A 19,433-nucleotide genomic window follows, 5' to 3' on the forward strand; every position below is an offset into this window, starting at 1 on the left:
GGTGGTAGACAATGGGAATAAGAATGGTGGATCAAACGGATAGGTGTCTGTGCCCTTAAGGAACTCATGTTCTAACAGATGTGTAAATCCAGTAGTAGGTTGGAAATACATTTTTTCAGGGAACAACAAAAGAAGGAACTGTTTCCTGTAAGTGTCCAACTTTTGTTAAGATCTCAAATTACTAACTTCCGAAGTTAATATTTATTTTAAGACAACCCAAACGCAGAAAACTTTGATGAACTTGACACTGTTAGATGAATTTAAGATTACCTTGTCCTCAACTACAACTTTTTCCTTGATGATAATTCTGTAACTCTCTTGCGTAATTTGCACAGTAATTTTACAGCAACCAATTTAACACTACATTTTTCTATACATTTTGGATCCTGAAATGAGGGTTTCTTTATCTCAAAGGTAAGAACTGTCTGAACCTGCATGTTAATGCACTTCAGAATTACATGATGTTGTTTTGATGTATGGTATTAAATTTAAGAAACTGAGAGAATTGCTAAACTTCAAAGAAATACTTCTTCCTAAGATGGGTTATTGGTTCCTGAATGATTCTTCTATAGTTAAAGAAAATAAAGAAGTAGAATCAATTATGAAAAATGGAGATTTGGATATTATTATTTAACTACATGGTTCTTAATGGTGATTTATTTAGTTTCCCAAATTATAAAACTCAACTACCCCATAAGATTCAGAGGGCACCAGTGTTGAAACAAATAGGAAACACAAAAGAAAAAGGAAAAGACAAGTTTAAAATCTAAGCCTAGTTTTAGCATAGCCCATTGATACAAATTAGTGGTAAAAGGCTGCTCTGCAGGCAAAATGTTATCACTTCTAAGGTGCAGTTACAGGGCGGGCAAGAGCACAGCCTCAGTGTCAGTGCTCATTAATGGGCACCTGGTTTAACCTCCCAGAGATTTTATGTAGATTTAGATGGTCAGTTAGTCCTCTTTGACCTCATAAGGTATTTTTTTTCCCCGCTGAATTGGCTCCCTCATGTTTGCTCATTGTCTTTTCATTGTTTTTTCTTGTTGTTTGCTCATTCTCAGTGTGTTTTGTGTTGTTTTATTTTTTTGGCTCATTGTGTCTGCTTGTTGTCTGCTCATTGTTTTCTTTAGGAGGCACTGAGAACCGAACCCGGGACCTTCCATGTGGGAGGCAGGTCCTCCACTGCTTGAACCACATCCATTTCCCCCACCTCATGAGTTATTTTTACTAAGGTGTTTGCATTCCTGGTGTGAGGAAGCATGCATATTATTTCTCATTAGCTCTTCAGAGCCTTTCATATTTTGGTCCTGGCATCCATGTGTTGGTTCTTGTTTTTCTTGATATTTCTAATTTTTCCCATGTTAGCCCTGTTAGCTGAGAGTTTCCTTTGGGGTTCAGTTAGGAGGGCTCTTACATCCTTGGCAGCCTTTTCCAGCACATTTTGCACTTATACTTCTGTTCCATTTTAATCTTGTCAGCTTTTTATGTTTAAACTTAGGTCTATCTGGTTCTAATGCCTTCTCTTCTATGTGCTGCCCTTCAGGGCAAAAATCAACAAGAATTTTCAATTTCAGCAACCAGTGGACATGCAGTTAAATTGGCAAATATTTATTTAGTCCAGCACTATATTCACGGTACTTTGGTTTTAGTGTTGTGGTTGATGGAAAAATCATTTGGAATGTGAAGTTGGTAGCTTAGGGGTCGTGGTGAATGTATTTGTTAGAAGCAATTAGGGATTTCTTAGATATTTTAAAAACCTGACCTCCATTCATTCATTATTTCAGTGAATATTTACTGAACTCACACTGTATTCTGTGACTGTGCTAAATCCTCAAAATACAAAGGCAAGAGGCACGGTCCCTTCTCTACTAAGTGCCCATCTAGTCTGGAGTTAGACAAATCACAATATATATCGTGAGATCCTTGTAAGAACAGAGTTCAGCATGGGGTACTGGAAAGCATCAGAGACGGAGTGGAGCCCCAAACTGGAGTTACTAGATACTTTTGGAAGTAGTCTCTCTCAGGGACTAAAAACCAAGGGGAAATGTACTTAACTAATGTGAAAGTAGCTGATACGATCCCTCTTCTGCTGCCTTTAGGAAATGCTTACAAAAGTATGAGCCAAAACGTTTCTAGTGTCTGAGGACCCTTTCATTCTTTATACTTAGCATGGAGTTTTATGTAGTTGAACTGACTACATAAAGGGTCTTTTGTTCTTGACCATTTTTAGTAGGAGTATAACAACCAGAGGGGAATAGCATGAAATCTCTGGCACAGCAGTTACATGTGTTCTCATCAACCTGATGAGTGGTCAACTCCAACCACCTCTAGCTGCTTCCAGATGTGTCTAAGCAAGTTAACATACAGGCAGTAATTTGAAACTTCCAAAGTCATTTTGCACCACTACTTGTGGCCCATTAAAGGATCTGTGCTCTTTTCTTTAGCAAAAGTGAAAGAATCTGATGGTTCCTCCTATAAAGTTGTTTATTGTTTTACCAGCCAAAGTGGTGGCTTTGCAATAAGTATGCTTTGGATTAAGACTACAAATAGATGGTCTAGCTTTCTAGCTATACATATTAAAACAGAACCTCAGAAATAAAGGTTTTGTTTTTCCTTCTCCTCTGTCATGACATTCTTATTATGAACTGATTTATTTCATTCTCTACTGTTTCAGTTTTACATGCTTTGGAGCACTCGAATTTACAGCATTTGGTTAAATGATGAAGATATTAAAATACTTTTTGACTTAGATTTATTGTAACATTTCTGTATAAAATATGGTTAGCTCTCTGAATATGAATGACTTAAATTTTTATGTTGCATTTTTATTCAGAGAATGCAATAATTAATAATAACAAACTCATTAATTTTAGCAAGCGTTTACATGATTACTTCTCAAATATAAGAACATAGAGACAGCAAGAGATGGAGAGCATGAACTTTGGATTTCAGACACTTGTATATTAATCCCGACTACCAGTAACTAACTGCAGAGCACAAGAATAAAATGTATTACTTCTCTATTTGTAGTCTTACATAAATCATTTGTAAAATGGGGATAATGACATTAGTGTACAAATGGTAGTTGTGAGACTTTAAAGAGCCAACTATATGGGATGTCTGGCACATGTATTGTCAAAAAAATAGCCACGCTTTCATTTCTTTTACAGCTGTGTAAGATCCTCCCCTTCTAGATCTTGAGTAAATAACATCTCTAAACTCTGGGTAAAATACAAATAATTACCTGAAGCCACTGGGTCATGATTAAAAGTAGTTGTTGACACTTTAAAGATGGTGACTGGAAGGAGCAAATTCCTGAGTAGGAAGGCACGCTGCACTTGGCTCCTTGTGCAGGGGCAAAAGCTCTTGATTGAAAACTCATAGTCTTTGTGGCCAAAAGAATCAGAGATCAGATTTTGGAGCAACCCCAACCACGGAAGAGTGAGAGGGGAATTGTAGAAAGAAGATAATCAATTAGGGAGAGTCAGAAATTCCGTGGATAAATTGTGGCCAGAATTCTGCTGATCACTGAGCCACATTTGCACAGGGCATGCTGCAGACATCTCTGCTAAGGATGAGAGATTTCAACTGAAATTTGAGCTCCCAGTCAAGAGGCAGACTTTACAGTTTGATTCCAACCAGGATGTCTGATTAAACAGACAGTTGGAAAGAAAAGCACTACTTTTTGGAGGAATATAACAGATTCCTGAGTTTTCATAATACAGTGTTACATGATACGGCCCAAAACTACTAAAACAAATATATACAAAACGACAAAAAATTTTGATCCATTTTCAAAAGAAAAGGCACTCAGTGGAGACGGATCCCAAGGTCACCCAGATGAATTAGCAAAGATTTAACACAACTTTCATAATTTTCCAGTGACACAGGAGAAAATAGTATGGTAAGAAACAGCAACAAAAACATCCTGGTCTCTGAGATCCCAAGACGATTTGTTGTATCACATTAAAGTTTTGAAAACACTGCTCTAGGTCTAAGTAATCCTTCATGGAGAAAAGTTATACAAAAACAAGCCCAGCAAGTCTCAGGCTGAGGAGGAGTCAGGTCGGAGCAGAGGGGGCTGGATCCCTAATGGCAGGTATCCAGCTTTTGACTCCTAAAGCAGCAGAACACTTAGTACATTAACTGTCTTTTTCTAATTTCCTTTTCCTGGGGTCTGACCAATATCCTGCCAGAATGGATGTTCTCTCTAACAGGAAACAGCACTTGGGCAACCTTCAGTGCTGGCTACATCTGTTGGGAAAAGAGATCAGTCCACAGGTACCACTCCACAAGGAAGAGGGAGCTTATAAATGCTGCTCCCTCTGAGAGCTCCACATTTTCTTCTTGCTGGCTCATATCAGAGCAATTTTCCCAGTGTTGGGGAGTGTTGAGAATAGTGTTGAGAATAGAATAACAGCAGGTAGAGAGAGAAGAAAGCTTTTAGTTGCTAGAAATTAAAGTGTCGGTATAGTCCAAAGTAATCAAAATATTAAGGTGAAGCAGTATAAACTGTTGATTTTTAGTGACTTTAGAAATGTGTTAAACACTATATAAGTCCTGTCCCATCCCGTTCCCTGCCCCACCCCCCCATAACACTAAGAAATGATTTCTATATTTCCATTTTGCCACTATCTTGGAAAGTTCAGGCTCTTGACTAGTTTAAATTTAAAACTGTATGCAAAAGTTAAAACGGTAGCTACAGTGAAGGTGTGAATTCACTTCTGACCCCAGTGCTCTTATTCTTAGCTACCACTGCACTGATTTTGATAAACCAGGATGAAATAAAGAGGGCCTAATACAGGTTAACCTAAGAATGAGGTTTATTTCTGAGGGGAAAAAGAAGTTATTCTTTTTATTGCTTCAGACTTCTTATATTAGGATTAGGTTCATCTTCTAATACCAAGTATCCACATACAATGGCTTAACCAAGTAGAAAAAATATTCTTTCTTTGAACATAAAGTAATCCAGCCAGAGGCGCCATGTAGTGTGCACCGCAGCCGCCCTGCCCTTAGGGATCCGGCCCCCTCTGCTCCCACCTGACCCTCCTCAGCCTGAGACTTTCCCCTCCTGTTTCCTCCCTGATGGCTGTGCGGGGGTCGCTCCACCCTCCCACCCATGTCCACCTGCCCTGCGGGGAGAAAAGGAGGAGTGAAAGGAAACACCAGAGTGTGTGTCCACTGAGTAGTTCGCAAGAGCTTTCCCGTAAGTGTCACTTAGCATCATGACTCAATACCAGAACTGGGTCAGAGGAAGCTGGGAAATAGAGGGGTTTTATTTTATTTTCCTAAGTAATCTTTGTACTAACAACAGTTTCAGGTTTATAGAAAAATTGTGAAGATAATACAGAGAGCTCCCATATGCGTCCACAACCAGTTTCCTCTATTTTTAACATCTTAAATTTTATTGTACATTTGTTTCAGTTAATGAACCAATATTCACAGATTATTATTCACAGAAGTCCCTTTCAGTTTTCCTTAGTTTTGACTTGATGTCCTTCTGCTGGTCCAGAATTCCATATTAGGTGCAGTCATCATGTGTCCTTAGGCTCCTCTCAGCTGTGGCAGTTCATGAACTTTCCTGGTTTCTTTGACACTTTTGAGAAATACTGGTCTGGTATTTTGTAGAATGTCCCTGAATTGGAATTTGTGTATTTTTCTCATGATTAGCCTGGGATTGTGGATTTTGGGAAGATTGCCGGGTAAATTGCTGTTGTCATCACTTCATCTCAAGGACACATACAGTCTCTGCAATTTAGCACTGTGGCTACTACCTGGATCATCTACTGGCACCATTGAACCTGGTTCTCCCTTTCCACACTGTGCTCTCTGTGCAGCTCCCACTTAGGGAGCAAGGAGGAGCTGCAGCAATTACTTGGATTTCTTCTGCATGGGAGATTTGCCCCTTCTTTCCCACTTACTTTTTAATTTGATCATTTATTTATGTCAGGGTAGGCTCAAGGGTAATTATTTTATAAATTGTGTTATAATCCAGTACTACCTTATTGCTCAGATTGTTCCAGCTTTGGCCATTGGAACTCAATCAGGTGACTTGCTTTTTTGACAAACTAACATAGCACCACCATTGGAGGGGAAGTTTTTATTTTATTTTATTTTATTTTTCCTTTTTCTTTTCTTTCTTTTTTTTTTTTTTTTTCCAAATATCCCCTTACTCTCGCACTACAAAATGCTCCAGGCTTATTATATATTTCAACTCCAGTTCAGCTGTTAGAATATTTCTAAGGAGTACTGATTCCTTTTATTGGTATTCTTCTATTAGAAGCCAAGATCTGGGTACTAATTGTGCTTGTTGCTACTGGGGTGTAACATCTATCTTGAGTATTTCTGTATTTAACCATCTGTATTTATTCTGACTAAACATGAGTCTGTCCCGAAGTCTCTGATCCTAATCTGTTGCTGCATAGCTGATTTTAGGCTCATCCCTTATCCATAATTGCCCATTCTGGCAGGAGAAACCTGGCTCCCACCAAATGCCAGTCATTTATTTCAGTTTTCATTTCTCATGTACAGGTGTAGCAGTTTCAGTATTAGTAACTTGTATCCCCTGTAGGAAACTTTATCAACTAGAACAGGGATTATGTCAGTTTCTTTTACCCTTACTCTTAAAGACCACTCACTTCTAAATTTACTTAGCTCCACCCCAGCCTCTTCAAGGGATTGTTTCCTATATTTTAATAGTTACTGCTTTGTCACATTTAGCAGTCCATCCTCAAATATCATAATTTCCTAAATGAATTTTTTATTTGTATACATTTAATGTGCCCTTTTTGTACTGTAAATTAGATGGGTCTTATCAAATGCAGAGTTATGCACCCACCATTTCAGTATGGTAACATCATAAAGAATTTTCCCTGTGCTTCACTCGTTCAGCCCACCCTTCTCTCTGGAACCAGTGTTAGCCATTGATTTTTAAAAAACTGTCTCTATAGTATATGTTATATAATTGGAATTTTACAATATGTAGCCTTTTCAGCCTTGCTTGTTTCACTTAGTAATATGTATTTAGGATTCATCTATGTCTTTTTGTGACTTGGATAGCTCCATTTCTTTTTATTGCTACATAATATTCCACTGTATGGATAAAATCTAAGTTTGCTTATCTGTTCACCTATTAAAGGACATCTTGGTCATTGTAGCAATGATAAAGCTGTTATGGACATGGACATTTGTGCACAGGTTTTTGTGTATATATCAGTTAGGTAAACACTTGGGAGTGCAATAGCCAGATCTTGTTTTAAGATCATGTTTTAAAATGTTTTATTAGAAACTGCCAAGGGGCGGCAGACTTGGCCCAGTGGTTAGGGCATCTGTCTACCACTTGGGAGGTCCACGGTTCAAACCCCCGGCCTCCTTGACCCATGTGGAGCTAGCCCATGCACAGTGCTGATGTGCACAAGGAGTGCCGTGCCACGCAGAGGTGCCCTCCGTGTCGGGGAGTCCCACGTGCAAGGAGTGTGCCCCGTAAGGAGAGCCCACCAGTGCGACAGAAAGTGCAGCCTGCTCAGGAATGGCACCGCACACATGGAGAGCTGACACAGCAAGATGACGCCACAAAAAGAAACACAGATTCCCGTGCCGCTGACAACAAGAGAAGCGGACAAAGAAAATGCAGCAAATAGACACAGAAAACAGACAACCGGGGTGGGGGGGAAGGGGAGAGAAATTTAAAAAATTAAAAAAGAAAACAACTGCCAAACTGTTCCAAAGTGGCTGTACTTTGCTTTCTGACTAGCAATAAATGAGAGTTCCTGCTGTTCTAAATCATCACCAACAATTGGTATTGGTATTTTTTTATTTTAGCCATCCTAATAATGTGTGATGGTATCTCGTGGTTTTCATTAGCAATTCTTTAATGACATACAATGTTGAGCATCTTTTCATAAGCTTATTTGCCATCTTTGTATCTTCTTTGGGGGGGGGAGGGGGGCCTGTTCAGATCTTCTTCCTATTTTTTAAATTAGTTTTCTTAAAGTCTGATTTGGCAGTTTTTCTTTTCATGGGTTATTCTTTTAGTGTCATACCTAAAAACTCATCCAAACCCAAGATTACCATAGATTTTTTTCCTGTGTTTTTCTCTATAAGTTTTTAGTTTTTACATTTAGTTAATTTTTGTGAAAGGTATAAGGTCTTTGTCCAACTAAGTTGATTTTTTAAAAATTTGGATTTCTGGTTGTTCCAGCATCAAACAATGACTGTTTGACTCTATTTGTATTCATATTCTGTTCCATTGGTCTATGTGTCTTTTATCAAGTCCATGAGATTTTGATTAATTTATGTTTACTAAGTCTTGATGTCAGGTATTGTGAGTTCTCCAACTTTGTTCTTCACTATTGTGTTAGCTATTCTGGGTCTTTTGCCTTTCACATGAACTTTAGAATATTCATCAATATTTTTAAATAGCTTGCTGCGATTTTGATTGGAATTGTGTTGAATCTATAGGTCAAGTTGGAAAGGTTTAGTCTCTTAACAGTACAGTCTTCCAATATCGGAAAATGGAATATTCCAAAAGAACATGGAATATCTCTCCATTTATATAGATCTTTGATTTTTTTCATCAATTTAGTAGTTTTCAAATTACATTTAGATCCTGTACATATTTTGTTTGATTTATACCTGTTTCATTTTTCAGGTTTATATTGCAAATGGCATAAATTTTTAAATTTCAAATTCTTTTTTTTTTTTTTAAGATTTATTTATTTTTTAATTATCCCCTCCCCTCAGTTGTCTGCTCTCTGTGTCCATTCACTGCGTGTTGTTCTGTGACCGCTTCTATCCTTAACAGTGGCACTGGGAATCTGTGTTTCTTTTTGTTGCATCATCTTGTTGTGTCAGCTTTCTGTGTGTGTGGCGCCATTCTTGAGCAGGTTGTACTTTCTTTTGCACTGGGCGGCTCTCCTTACAGGGCACACTCCTTGCACATGGGGCTCCCCTACGCAGGGGACACTCCTGCATGGTTCGGCACTCCTTGCGCGCCATCAGCACTGCGCATGGGCCAGCTCCATACGGGTCAAGGAGGCCTGGGGTTTAACTGTGGACCTCCCATGTGGTGGGCAGATGCCCTATCCATTGGGCTAAGTCTACTTCCCAAATTTCTAATTCTAACTGTTCATTACTGGTATAAAGAAAGCGTTTGACTTCAGTATATTAAGTTTGTTTATGTTCTGCTACTTTGCTATACTCATTTATTAGTTCCAGGAAGTTTTTGTGGATTCTTCGTGATTTTCTGTGTAGATAATTATGGCATCTCCAAACAAGATAGATGTATTTCTTTCTTCCCAGTCTAATACCTTAATTTCCATTTCTCGTCTTATTCCCCTTGCTAGGTTTTCCCGTGCACTGTTGAGTAAGAAGAGTAGGGAAAGAATGTATCATTGTCATGTTACTCGTCTTGGGAAACATTTTTTGCCATTAATTATGAAGTTAGCTGTAGGTTTTTTGTAGATGTTCTTTGTCAAATTGAGGATGGTCCCCTTAGTCCTAGTTTCCTGAGAGTTGTATTATGCATGAATGTTGGATTTTGTCACATGCTTTTTCTACATCAGTTGATATGATCATATGATTTTTCTTCTTTATCCTGTTGCTGGGATGGATCACACTGATTTTCAAATGTTGGACCACCTTGCATACCTATAATAAATTCCACTTGGTTGTGCTGTATCTTTCTTTTCATACATTGGTGGATTCTGTTTGCTAATATTTTTTAGCTTTTTTTTTTGTATCCAAATTCATGAGCGACATTGATCTGTGGTTTTTCTTTCTAATACTGTCCATATCTGGTTTGGGTATTAACAAGGTCTCATCCTAGGGAAGTTGGGCAGCAGCTGGGCCAATCCCAACATGCCCTTTCTGGGCCTCCCTTAACACTTTGGCTGGTCATGGCCCCCAGATGGTGGCTTAGAAAAAACATTTTGGTCTCTATTCTCTGATATCTCCTCCACAGACAGAGCCCCAGGTCACCTCTGGTCCCCCCAACTGTCACAGGCTGGTCCCAGCCTCTACCTGAGGTCCTAGAAATAATTTTCAGGAGGTGCTTCTGTTATTCAGCCTCTTAGAGTAAGTCACGAAGTGTTTTCTCTGATTCTGTTTTCTGAAAGAGATTGTGGGAATTGGTATCAGTTCTTGATTAAATAAATTTGGTAGAATTCATCAGTGAAACCATCTGGGCCTGGTGCTTTATTTTTAGAAGATGGTTTGTTATTGATTTCATTTCTTTGCTAGACATAAGCCTATTCAAATCATGCATTTCTCCTTGTAAGTTTTGGCAGTTTGTGTCTGTCAAGTAATTGGCCCATTTCATCAAAGTTAACAGATTTGTGGGTCTAGAGTTTTTGATGGTATTCTTTCATTAACCTTTTAAGTTTCTTGAGGTTAATAACAATGGACCCTCTTTCATTTCTGATAGTGTCCCCTTTCCCCCCTTAGTTAACCTGGCTAGAAGTTTACCAATTCTGTTGATCTTTTTCAGTGAACCAGCTTTTGGTTTCATTAACTTTTTCTCTTATTTTTGGAAACTGAATTTTTAGCTGTTCATCTGCTACCCAGACAAAATTGAGTTTTTAATAAAGATGAGAATTAATCTATAGGCAACCAGTATTATATGCTACAGTTTTGCTTATTTGGACGACACTACCCATTTGAGGTGGGTCAGACTGTGTGTCTTTATTCTGGTTGTTGCCAAATTGTTGTCTTCATTTCTTTACAGAGGACTTACATATTTTCTCAGTTTTTTTTTTTGCCTACATTGCCATTCTTGGTGTGGTTTTCTCTTCCTTTCTTTTCTGACTTGAATTCTCATGTCCTATGTTCAAAACACATAACTATGCTGAATTCTACTTCAGAACATCCCTGTGTTTATTTAAGAATAGTATTTTAAATTACCATGTTAGATGTTTGTCATTTAGTCTGTCTTTGCAGAACTGCGGTATACACTTTTGGCCCCTGGCTCTGCTTTTGCTCTTGTGTTTTCAGACAGTTTAAAATGCCTTCTAAGCACCACTGTTATTGTCCATAAAGTGAGGAAAAGCAAGCCCACCTTGCATGGTCGCATAGAAGGTGAAGGTTGGATGTGTTTCTGACATGGCATCAAGTAGAATTCCTCAGTAAACGTGGCCTCCCCACAAGTAATAGCTTCCTGTTCTGATTCTAGCCAGAAGATGGGTCTTGGGACCTTTTTATTATACCATACTTAACTGTTACTAGACTGGCGGCCTAAATGATTTTACTCCTTTTGGGTAGATATCTGTGTCTCATTTACTTGAATTTTTACTTTGCATATGGTCTCATTATTTATTATGACTTATGGAACTTGGCTTTTTCTGAGGTATAAATACATATGAATAATGGAATGTAAGAGAATGTGATAATATTGCTAATTTGATCCTCTTTTATACAGGGGAAGGGGAGGAGTCTCAGCCCGGCCAGTTGGAGTTGGGGTACCTCGAGGGACACCAGCTTCCAGGGGCGTCCTTCCCAGCCGAGGGCCAGGGAGCCGCGGAAGAGGGCTCCTCACTCCCAGAGCAAGAGGAGTCCCCTCCACTGGTTACCGACCTCCACCACCACCACCTGCGCAAGAGGCCTATGGAGATTATGTAAGTGATCATGCCGCACAACAGCGCTGCTCCTCAGGGCCTCTGATTCAGGGGTGCCTTTGGGATTTGTGGCCAGCTCCCTCCTCGGCATCTTTGAGTTCTGAATATTCCCTCCAAATTGAACATTTATTGGGTCCTAAATAAATGCTCAGTAATAGAACTACAAAATGAGTGGACATGACTCCTCCTTCACACTGCTGAACCCTAAGGTTGGGAGGTGAATTTGGACAGTGGGGCAGGACAAGGGTGCAGTGTCAAGGAGACATGTCGTTCGGCTCATCAAGAATTTTAATGTCCCATTCTTTCACGTTACTCTCCAGGTTGCCTCTGCTGGATTTAATCATTTAAAAGTGATAGTCTATGTATACCAAGATGGCTTTGCCCTTAAGTGTTTCCTTTTAGGCTGTGCTGCTGAATTCATGGAATCTTAGTGGAAAGTCTTTCCAGTGAAGAAGACAAAAGTCCCCTATTTTTCAATTAATGCAAATCACTTAGTTTTCCAATTACCATTCAATGTTTCTTTATCACGTTTCATAGACTTACTTAAAATAGGAGAAAGAAAATTTAACTGTGAAAATTGGGAGTGAAAATGAATTCTCTAACAAGAATGTAAAACCCCCTGGGATTTTTACTATAACTTCCTAGTTTACCGTAAGTGAAGAAAATGAGAAGCATTGAGTAGATGTTTCATATTAGCAAGTGAAAAGTATGAAAGGAACAGTATATGAACTATTATCAAAGAATCAAAAGATTTTCACTTTTTGCTATAATGGAAATCTTTTGTTCGGTGATTAGTGCCTCTTTGCACAGTTTCTGAAAGATTACAGTAATCCCCTGCACCACCGATGACCCCTTCAGCTTCACTCACTGCCACCGGAAAGATCAAAGCCTGTGTCCTGGACATGCCGAGCTTTCTGAATCTCTCTGAATGTATGCAATCTCTTATGCTTCCCAGCCTCTGCTTAAGCCTACCACTCCACCTCGATTGCTCTTCTCATATTTCATCTGGCTGCTCTCTGTTTGGCCTTCTAGACTTAGGTCAGCTCTTACCGGGGAAGTTAAGAGGTGGTAACAACTGACCTGTCATTATGACAGGTGTCACTTATCTCTCTCCACCTAGATGGCAAACTTCTGGAAGGGCAGGAATGGGTAGTTGTTACCTCTTCATACTTGGCAGAGAATGCAAACTGGGAGCCCAGTGAATTATGTAGAATGGATAAAACCCTTAAGTCAGTTCACCATTTTACTCTTCACGTGGGGAAGAATGGGCCCTCTCTCTCTAGGAGGTACCAGGGATTGAGCCCAGGACCTTGTACAAGGGAAGTGGGCACTCAACCACTGAGCTATATCTTTTCCCCACTTTCTTTACATTTAGATGTGTTTCTCCTTAATATTCTTATCAAGCTGACAGTGATAAACATGCCTGGAGCTCTTCCACCAATGTGGAGTCTTTTGAAATTAGTGGGGCTGAAAAGGACAAGTAAATGTTGTTAAAGTAACTTTTGGATAGGCCCATTGCCCAGTTCTCTACCTCAACTTCTCTTATTTCTTTTAGCTTTGGATTTAGCATAGGTGTGGCTGGATGATGTGGTGGAAATTGCAGGCAGGGGATGTGAGAAATCTGAGTCCTAGGCCCTAATTTACCAGGAGTCAGGAAAGGTGTTTAATTTTTTCCATTTCATAGTCTTCAAAAAGATTCGTTGCCTTTCTTACATGTATTAATTCATTTTTCCACTCAACAAAGATTTATTGAATTTGTACCATGTGAATAAGATACATATGTTGTCTCCGCATGCATACTCTAATGGGTCTAAAAGAAATTAGATCAATAGAAATAAAAATTTCATGAAAGGTTAGAGTCCAAGAGAAGAAAAGGGAAGAGAAATTCAAGATGCTTGGCTTTGCTATTTGTAGCTCTGGCTTTTGTTGATAAATGATGGGAATAGCATTAAATCAAGTGAATTTGAAAACATTCTCTTGAGTTCATTTACTCCCCTTTGCATCTTCCACTGTGAATAACAGGTAATGGCTGAGGGGAAGAAAACCTCTGTGCTTCCAGGAGCAGGCAGGGCAGGAGATCTCTGGGAAGACGGGGGACCTGTGTGCTGGAGCCCCCCACATGCACCTCACCCTTCTCCTGATTGCGTTGTAGTTGCACCTGCAATTCCAACCCGTGTTTTCTGACTCCAGGGTCAGGATTCTCTGCCACACCACAGTAGTGCCTGCAAATAACTGATGGCCATATTTGGCTGGAGTGCAGTAGTTGTTGTTTTATTGACTTCATACAGGATCACTCCTGCATACATGAAGTGATCATGTGCTTTCTGAGTATGCTCTCAGTGCTGTAGTAGACACAGAAGAACTAGCATGAGTGTTCCTTCCCCCCGCTTGCGTTACTGTCATGAAGGGTTTGGATTATAAGTGCTGTAACTCTTCACTTCCTTTAGTACCTGTTATTTCTGGGAATCCCTATTAAACAAGCCAAACAGGACTTTCCCCGTTTAGCCCAGCACCTTTTGCAAGCTCTCTGAAGCATTTGTCACTGAATGCTGTTACAGCAGACGGGCTGGTAGCTGGGGTGTAAGGAATAGACAAGCCCCTCACCTTGCCTGCGGCAGCCCTGTCTCTCAGGTGCCCTTGTCACCTCATCTTTCCTCGCCTTATTCAACTTTCATTTCTTCCTTCTAGCCCCTCTAATACAGCTTTGCAGTCTAGCACGTTTCCAACCATTGGTTCATAGGTCTTCAGTGTTGGAGATCCTGCAGATTAGTCCTACAGCTCTCTTGGTCTTACAGCATGGGGGCAGGGGCAGGGGTCAAAGAACTTTTGTTCTGAGTATTTTTATTTTGTTTGCTTTCTTCTAGTAAAAACCCATGTAGATGCTCTCCCTATCAGTTCATCTGCATCATTCCAAATCAGTGACTTGTTCTTTCATGCCTCTTCACTATTAATCTGATTTAAGCTTTATTCCTGAGTACACGCAAGAGAATTTTAGATATTCAAGGTAGGTATATCACAAGATACACAACTTAGAAAGCCTAGAATCCTATAACATAAATATAGCAAGTAGGAAAATTAGAATTAGTCTTCTTAGATGAAATTATTAAAATTTATTACTCTATTGAATGGGAATAGCCATAAATTAAATTAAATTCTAAATTCCTGAAGTTGGGGGTTCCCATTCACCCTGTAATCCCAGCACCTATTTTTGTGTCTATCACATGTTAGTCTTTGATAAATATTTGCTAAATCAATGAATGTTCTCAGGACTGAGTTTAAAAGCATTGCCAATTCGGAGAAACCAGCCCTGATGTTTCCTGCATGGTTTTTCATTTTTACTCACATAGCAATTTATACATAATTTAATTATTACCATAGCCGTGTAATGTAATCATTAATTTGTACTTTTCTGTTTTCCTGGCAATTATAAATTTCTAGAGACAAGTAAAGCAGGGGGACTTTTATTTAGTTTGAATTAATAAATATTTTCTGGATTAAACAACCCTGTACATGGAATCTCAAAATCTTTAGGCTGAGACCTAATAAGTTTTCCTAACAAAAGTAGCCATTGATTTTTCTAAGTCACTATTGTAACCATCTGGTGGGAAGAAGAATGATAGTTGGCCTTTAAAAGATACTTCCCTAAACGATGCTTGCTTTCTTGTGCATAAGTAGCAGTTATAGGTCACAAGAGGGTACTATTAAGTCTTTGTAACCTCTGAAGGCAAAAGAGTGACATACACAAATCTCAGCTCTGTACAAAAATGAATTTTCAAGAAGGAAGCAATATTTAATGAGAAACTACTATCCACATACGTTAGTATCATGTTATTTTCACAACCAACCAATGAGACTTTATCTCATTTGTAAAATGAGAATCTAAGGTCAGGGAATGTGTATCTTACCTAAAGTCACAGCTGTTAAAGCAGGAATGAATTTGAGATTCAAAATTCTAGTCCTGTGTTCTATCTTGAACAATCAGTGCTATATTAAAAACACAGAGGCAGTGCTGTACTAACTGAAATTATAAACTCTCCCCATGTTTGGAGGAAATCCAGCAGATACCACGTGTTCCCACATCAGGAACTGTGAAAGGGATGTCAGAAGACTGAATTAAATAACTTTATGGTCTCTTGAACTTTCATAATTCTGTGAATTTAAGCTACCTTTTATATAAGAATGGGATGGGGTTAGGATTAATAAAACAAAACAAACCAAAACAATAACAGACATCTCTTCTATTGCATTTACTAGCAAAGAAAAATAGCATTTATTTTTAGAAGGCAATTATGTTCTGCCCATTTTAGGAATGTGCTTTATTAGGCCAAATGAAAGCCTGATAATTCATTCACAGTATTTCCTTGTCAGAATATGTCTTTTGAAATTTGACTGATCTTTCCGAAGGTGAGACTATGAAGATATTTATTTGGTCATTTATGATGTCATCTGAACCAGCTCTTCTTCATTGGATTCATTGTCACAAAATACTCCCTGAGTGTGTGTCATTGAGAAGAGCATCTGTTAGCAAATAAATCTGTTTGCTTGTGAGAAGATTATATTTATAGACGTAGGTGTGACACAAACAATAGCCTTTTGAGTAGAACAGGCTAACTATCATATCAGTAAGACCAAATACCTCTTAGTGAACTGTCTTATGAATAACTCTAAGAAAACAAGGCAGCTCACCAATCTTAGCTTTCCTCCAAAAAGAAGAAACAGATCATGGGTGTGTTTCAACCATTTGAATATAACTTTGGACCTTCTGTTCTACTTTTTACTTAGTAAAAATAGACATAATTACAGTAACTCCTCATTGCATTTTTGAGAACAGATATCCCTATCCCAAAATAATGCTGATCATTACTTACATCCAATAATTAAATAAACTATAATGCTTTTAATGAGAGTACTTTAACAATTCAAAATGTTGGTGTAATTACATAGAAAGGCCTGCCTGATGCTTCCTGGCATGGTCCAGTTTACATATGAATTTCTAAAGTGAATCTATTTTTGATAAATTGCTTTAGAACCTGTGTACAAAGAAAACATACAATCAGCATAGGTATATGTTCCCCAAACACTCTTACGGTGGGTTCATTCACTGTCTCTGAAAGATTGCGTCCATTTCCAACACCTCATCAAATGCTTGTATGTTACTAACTACCAAACTAAAGTCTCTAGTGGAGCCCCTCTCTTGAAGTGTGTCTGATACCATCTTCCTATGGCCACCTCTCCCTGAAAACCCTGCATACACTTTGAATGCTGTGGTGAATGCCAACCCTAAGGACCTCTTGCGTCCCAGAGTTCCCTGTTAAGGTGACGCATCCCCACGTGCCTTCCTTTCATCTCCCTCATTCCCTGTAGCCACACAGTACCCCGGTCTTTGCAGTTCTTCCTCTCAAATAACCATTTGATCTACAGTCCATCTGCATTGCAACTGCTTTCGCTAAGAAACTCATCCTCATCAGGAATCATTCTCACCAACCCCCGGTGTCTAGCTCATATCCTTCTATTATGTCTCACAGCTGTAATTAAGAAATTCAGAAACTGAACCTTTCGTGGCTTGCAATTATTTGCTTAGATATTTGTTTTCAAGTCTGACTTCCCATTAACTTTAAATTTTGTTCACTCTTGTATTCCCAGCACCTAACATATAGTAGTCACTCAATAGATATTGGTTGCTTGGATAGACAGACAGACATGTAGCCGATTGTCACAGCCTCTCTCATAGCTGCTCTTCCTTTCTTGCCTGGCCTCAGTTCCTTCCCGCCCCTCAAATCCTGTTTTCTTCACACTAGTTTGAGTGTGCTTTTTACTATGTAAAATCTGATAAAGCCCCGGCCCCTAGAACATCCAGAGAAAGAACTAGGTCAGAATGGTAGAAGGGTCTCTGTCTCTTCAGGATAAAGTTGAAACTCTTAAGTGATATCCAAGGGCCTCCTTGCCTGTCCTGTTTGACCGTCTGTCTGGCCTCACTGCCCTCCTGCTGTCCCCACTTGGTCACTTCTGTCCCTTTGCATGGACTCTTGGGTCCGTCTCAATGCCCTTTTGTGCCGTGGCCCTGCCAGCTCTTCAGTTGTGAAGCACTCCTGGCCCCAGGCAGGCCCAGGGAGTGGTACCTTTCATGACCCTTTAGCACTTGGTATCTAGTCTCTTTTCTTTCTTGTCTTTGTCCCTAGTAGACTGGGTTCTTTTAGAGCAGGAACTATGTCATCATCATCATCCTGTGTCCTGTCCCTCCCTTTCCCTTTTTAGTTTTGTTTGCCTAAAGTTTATCACAGGGCTTGACACTGGAGATACTAAAGTGACCTTGATGCTGGTGTTTATTCATAAAATAAACATTTTAATGATGATAGAAATAAACTAAAAGTGAGTGCTATGTATCTTTTGATTCCTAAAACAGAAGTTTTAAAAAATGTTAAAAAAAAAATAGATTCTTTTCAAATGCAGACTCACCATGATTGTATCCTTCAAGATTCATAAACTAAAGTTGTCTTAGAAATTCTATTACTTTTGAGATCATTTAAATTTGACTGCATCGGCCATCTATATTCATAGTGTGTACTCTGCCATTCACTAATATCCCTTGATTTCTTAATGCTGTGTAATCACTCTAAGCTTTTGAGGTTGAGGTGACAGGTTAATCACCTTTAAGTATTCATACCGTAGGACACTCTAGATGAAGTTGTACAAGGTCAGCAAAATGTGAAAGCTCTTTTCTTTAGCAGATATTTGGTATGCTCTGATTATCCAGCTACGAGGCATTTATTGAACAGACTATGGAGTTGGCCTCCAGTCCCTTGTGATGTGATAGGACCTACTTGGATGAGGAAGGGAAGGCCAAGCATTTTGGCTCCTTCAGGCCGTGTGGTGGGGAAGCTGTCTGAAGAAAACTGCTGTCGCCATTGTGTGCTGTCTTCGTCTGCCATAGTGTGCTGTCTTCGTCTGTAACGTGGGAATATAGAGCCTCCACCGCCTCATTTGTGCTGAGATAACTTGGAAATCTTGCTGACTAGTAACATCGGTCAAGGCCTTTAGGGAGAGCCAAATATATTTTTCAAGTGTACGTGTAATTTTTTAACAGATTTTTAAAAAGATACTCAGTAGTGCCACACTCCTTGTTCGCCTCACCTGAAGCTTTAATTGTGTGAGTAGTTTTGGAGACTTGAGTACAGATGAGGGACGTACTGGTGGCATATTTTACCAAAGGAGTGACTACTGGTAAAATTTCTTTAAAGTTAACTAATTTCAAAACTGTTTCCATTAGCTTGTTTTTGATAGTGAGGAATTTAATTAAAACAGTATAGATTGTGAAAAGGTTATTTATAAGAATGCATTTTAAATATGAATTGAAAAGCCTAGGGACACGTTTTTAGTTTGGATAAAAAGATGAAAGTTCTACAATTCAATTTTCATATTCATTTTCCTGGAAGCAAGGGTAAGAGCAGTATGTAATTTACTTGAAATGACTAGTAGGAGCTTCACAAGTTGATCTCTTCCCTAAATTGCTTGAATGATTGACCTACTTTATTTAATTTTATTTATTTATTTAAATTTGTTTCTCTCTCCCCCCTCCCCCCCAGTTGTCTGTTCTCTGTGTCCATTTGCTGCGTGTTCTTCTTTTGTCTGCTTCTTCTGTTGTCAGCGGCATGGGAATCCGTGTCCCTTTTTGTTGCGTCATCTTGCTCCGTCAGCTCTCCGTGTGTGCGGCACCATTCTTGGACAGGCTGAACTTTCTTTTGTGCTGGGCAGCTCTCCTTCTGGGGTGCACTCCTTGCGTGCAGGGGCACCCCTGTATGGCACGGCACTCCTTGCGCGCATCAGCAC

General features: G+C 39.3%; 1 protein-coding gene across 3 annotated transcripts in view; it reads left to right on the forward strand.

Annotated features, from left to right (window-relative positions):
- KHDRBS3 (KH RNA binding domain containing, signal transduction associated 3) overlaps positions 1-19,433 on the forward strand; it is a 191,688-nt gene that overhangs the window by 130,373 nt on the left and 41,882 nt on the right. For all 3 annotated transcript variants that reach the window (XM_058276081.2, XM_058276082.2, XM_058276083.1), the window contains exon 6: positions 11,411-11,606. In XM_058276081.2, coding sequence (XP_058132064.1) covers positions 11,411-11,606 — 196 coding nt within the window. The remainder of the gene's footprint in view (positions 1-11,410; positions 11,607-19,433) is intronic.

This window comes from Dasypus novemcinctus, chromosome 14, assembly GCF_030445035.2.
Source record: "Dasypus novemcinctus isolate mDasNov1 chromosome 14, mDasNov1.1.hap2, whole genome shotgun sequence".
Lineage (NCBI taxonomy): Eukaryota > Metazoa > Chordata > Mammalia > Cingulata > Dasypodidae > Dasypus > Dasypus novemcinctus.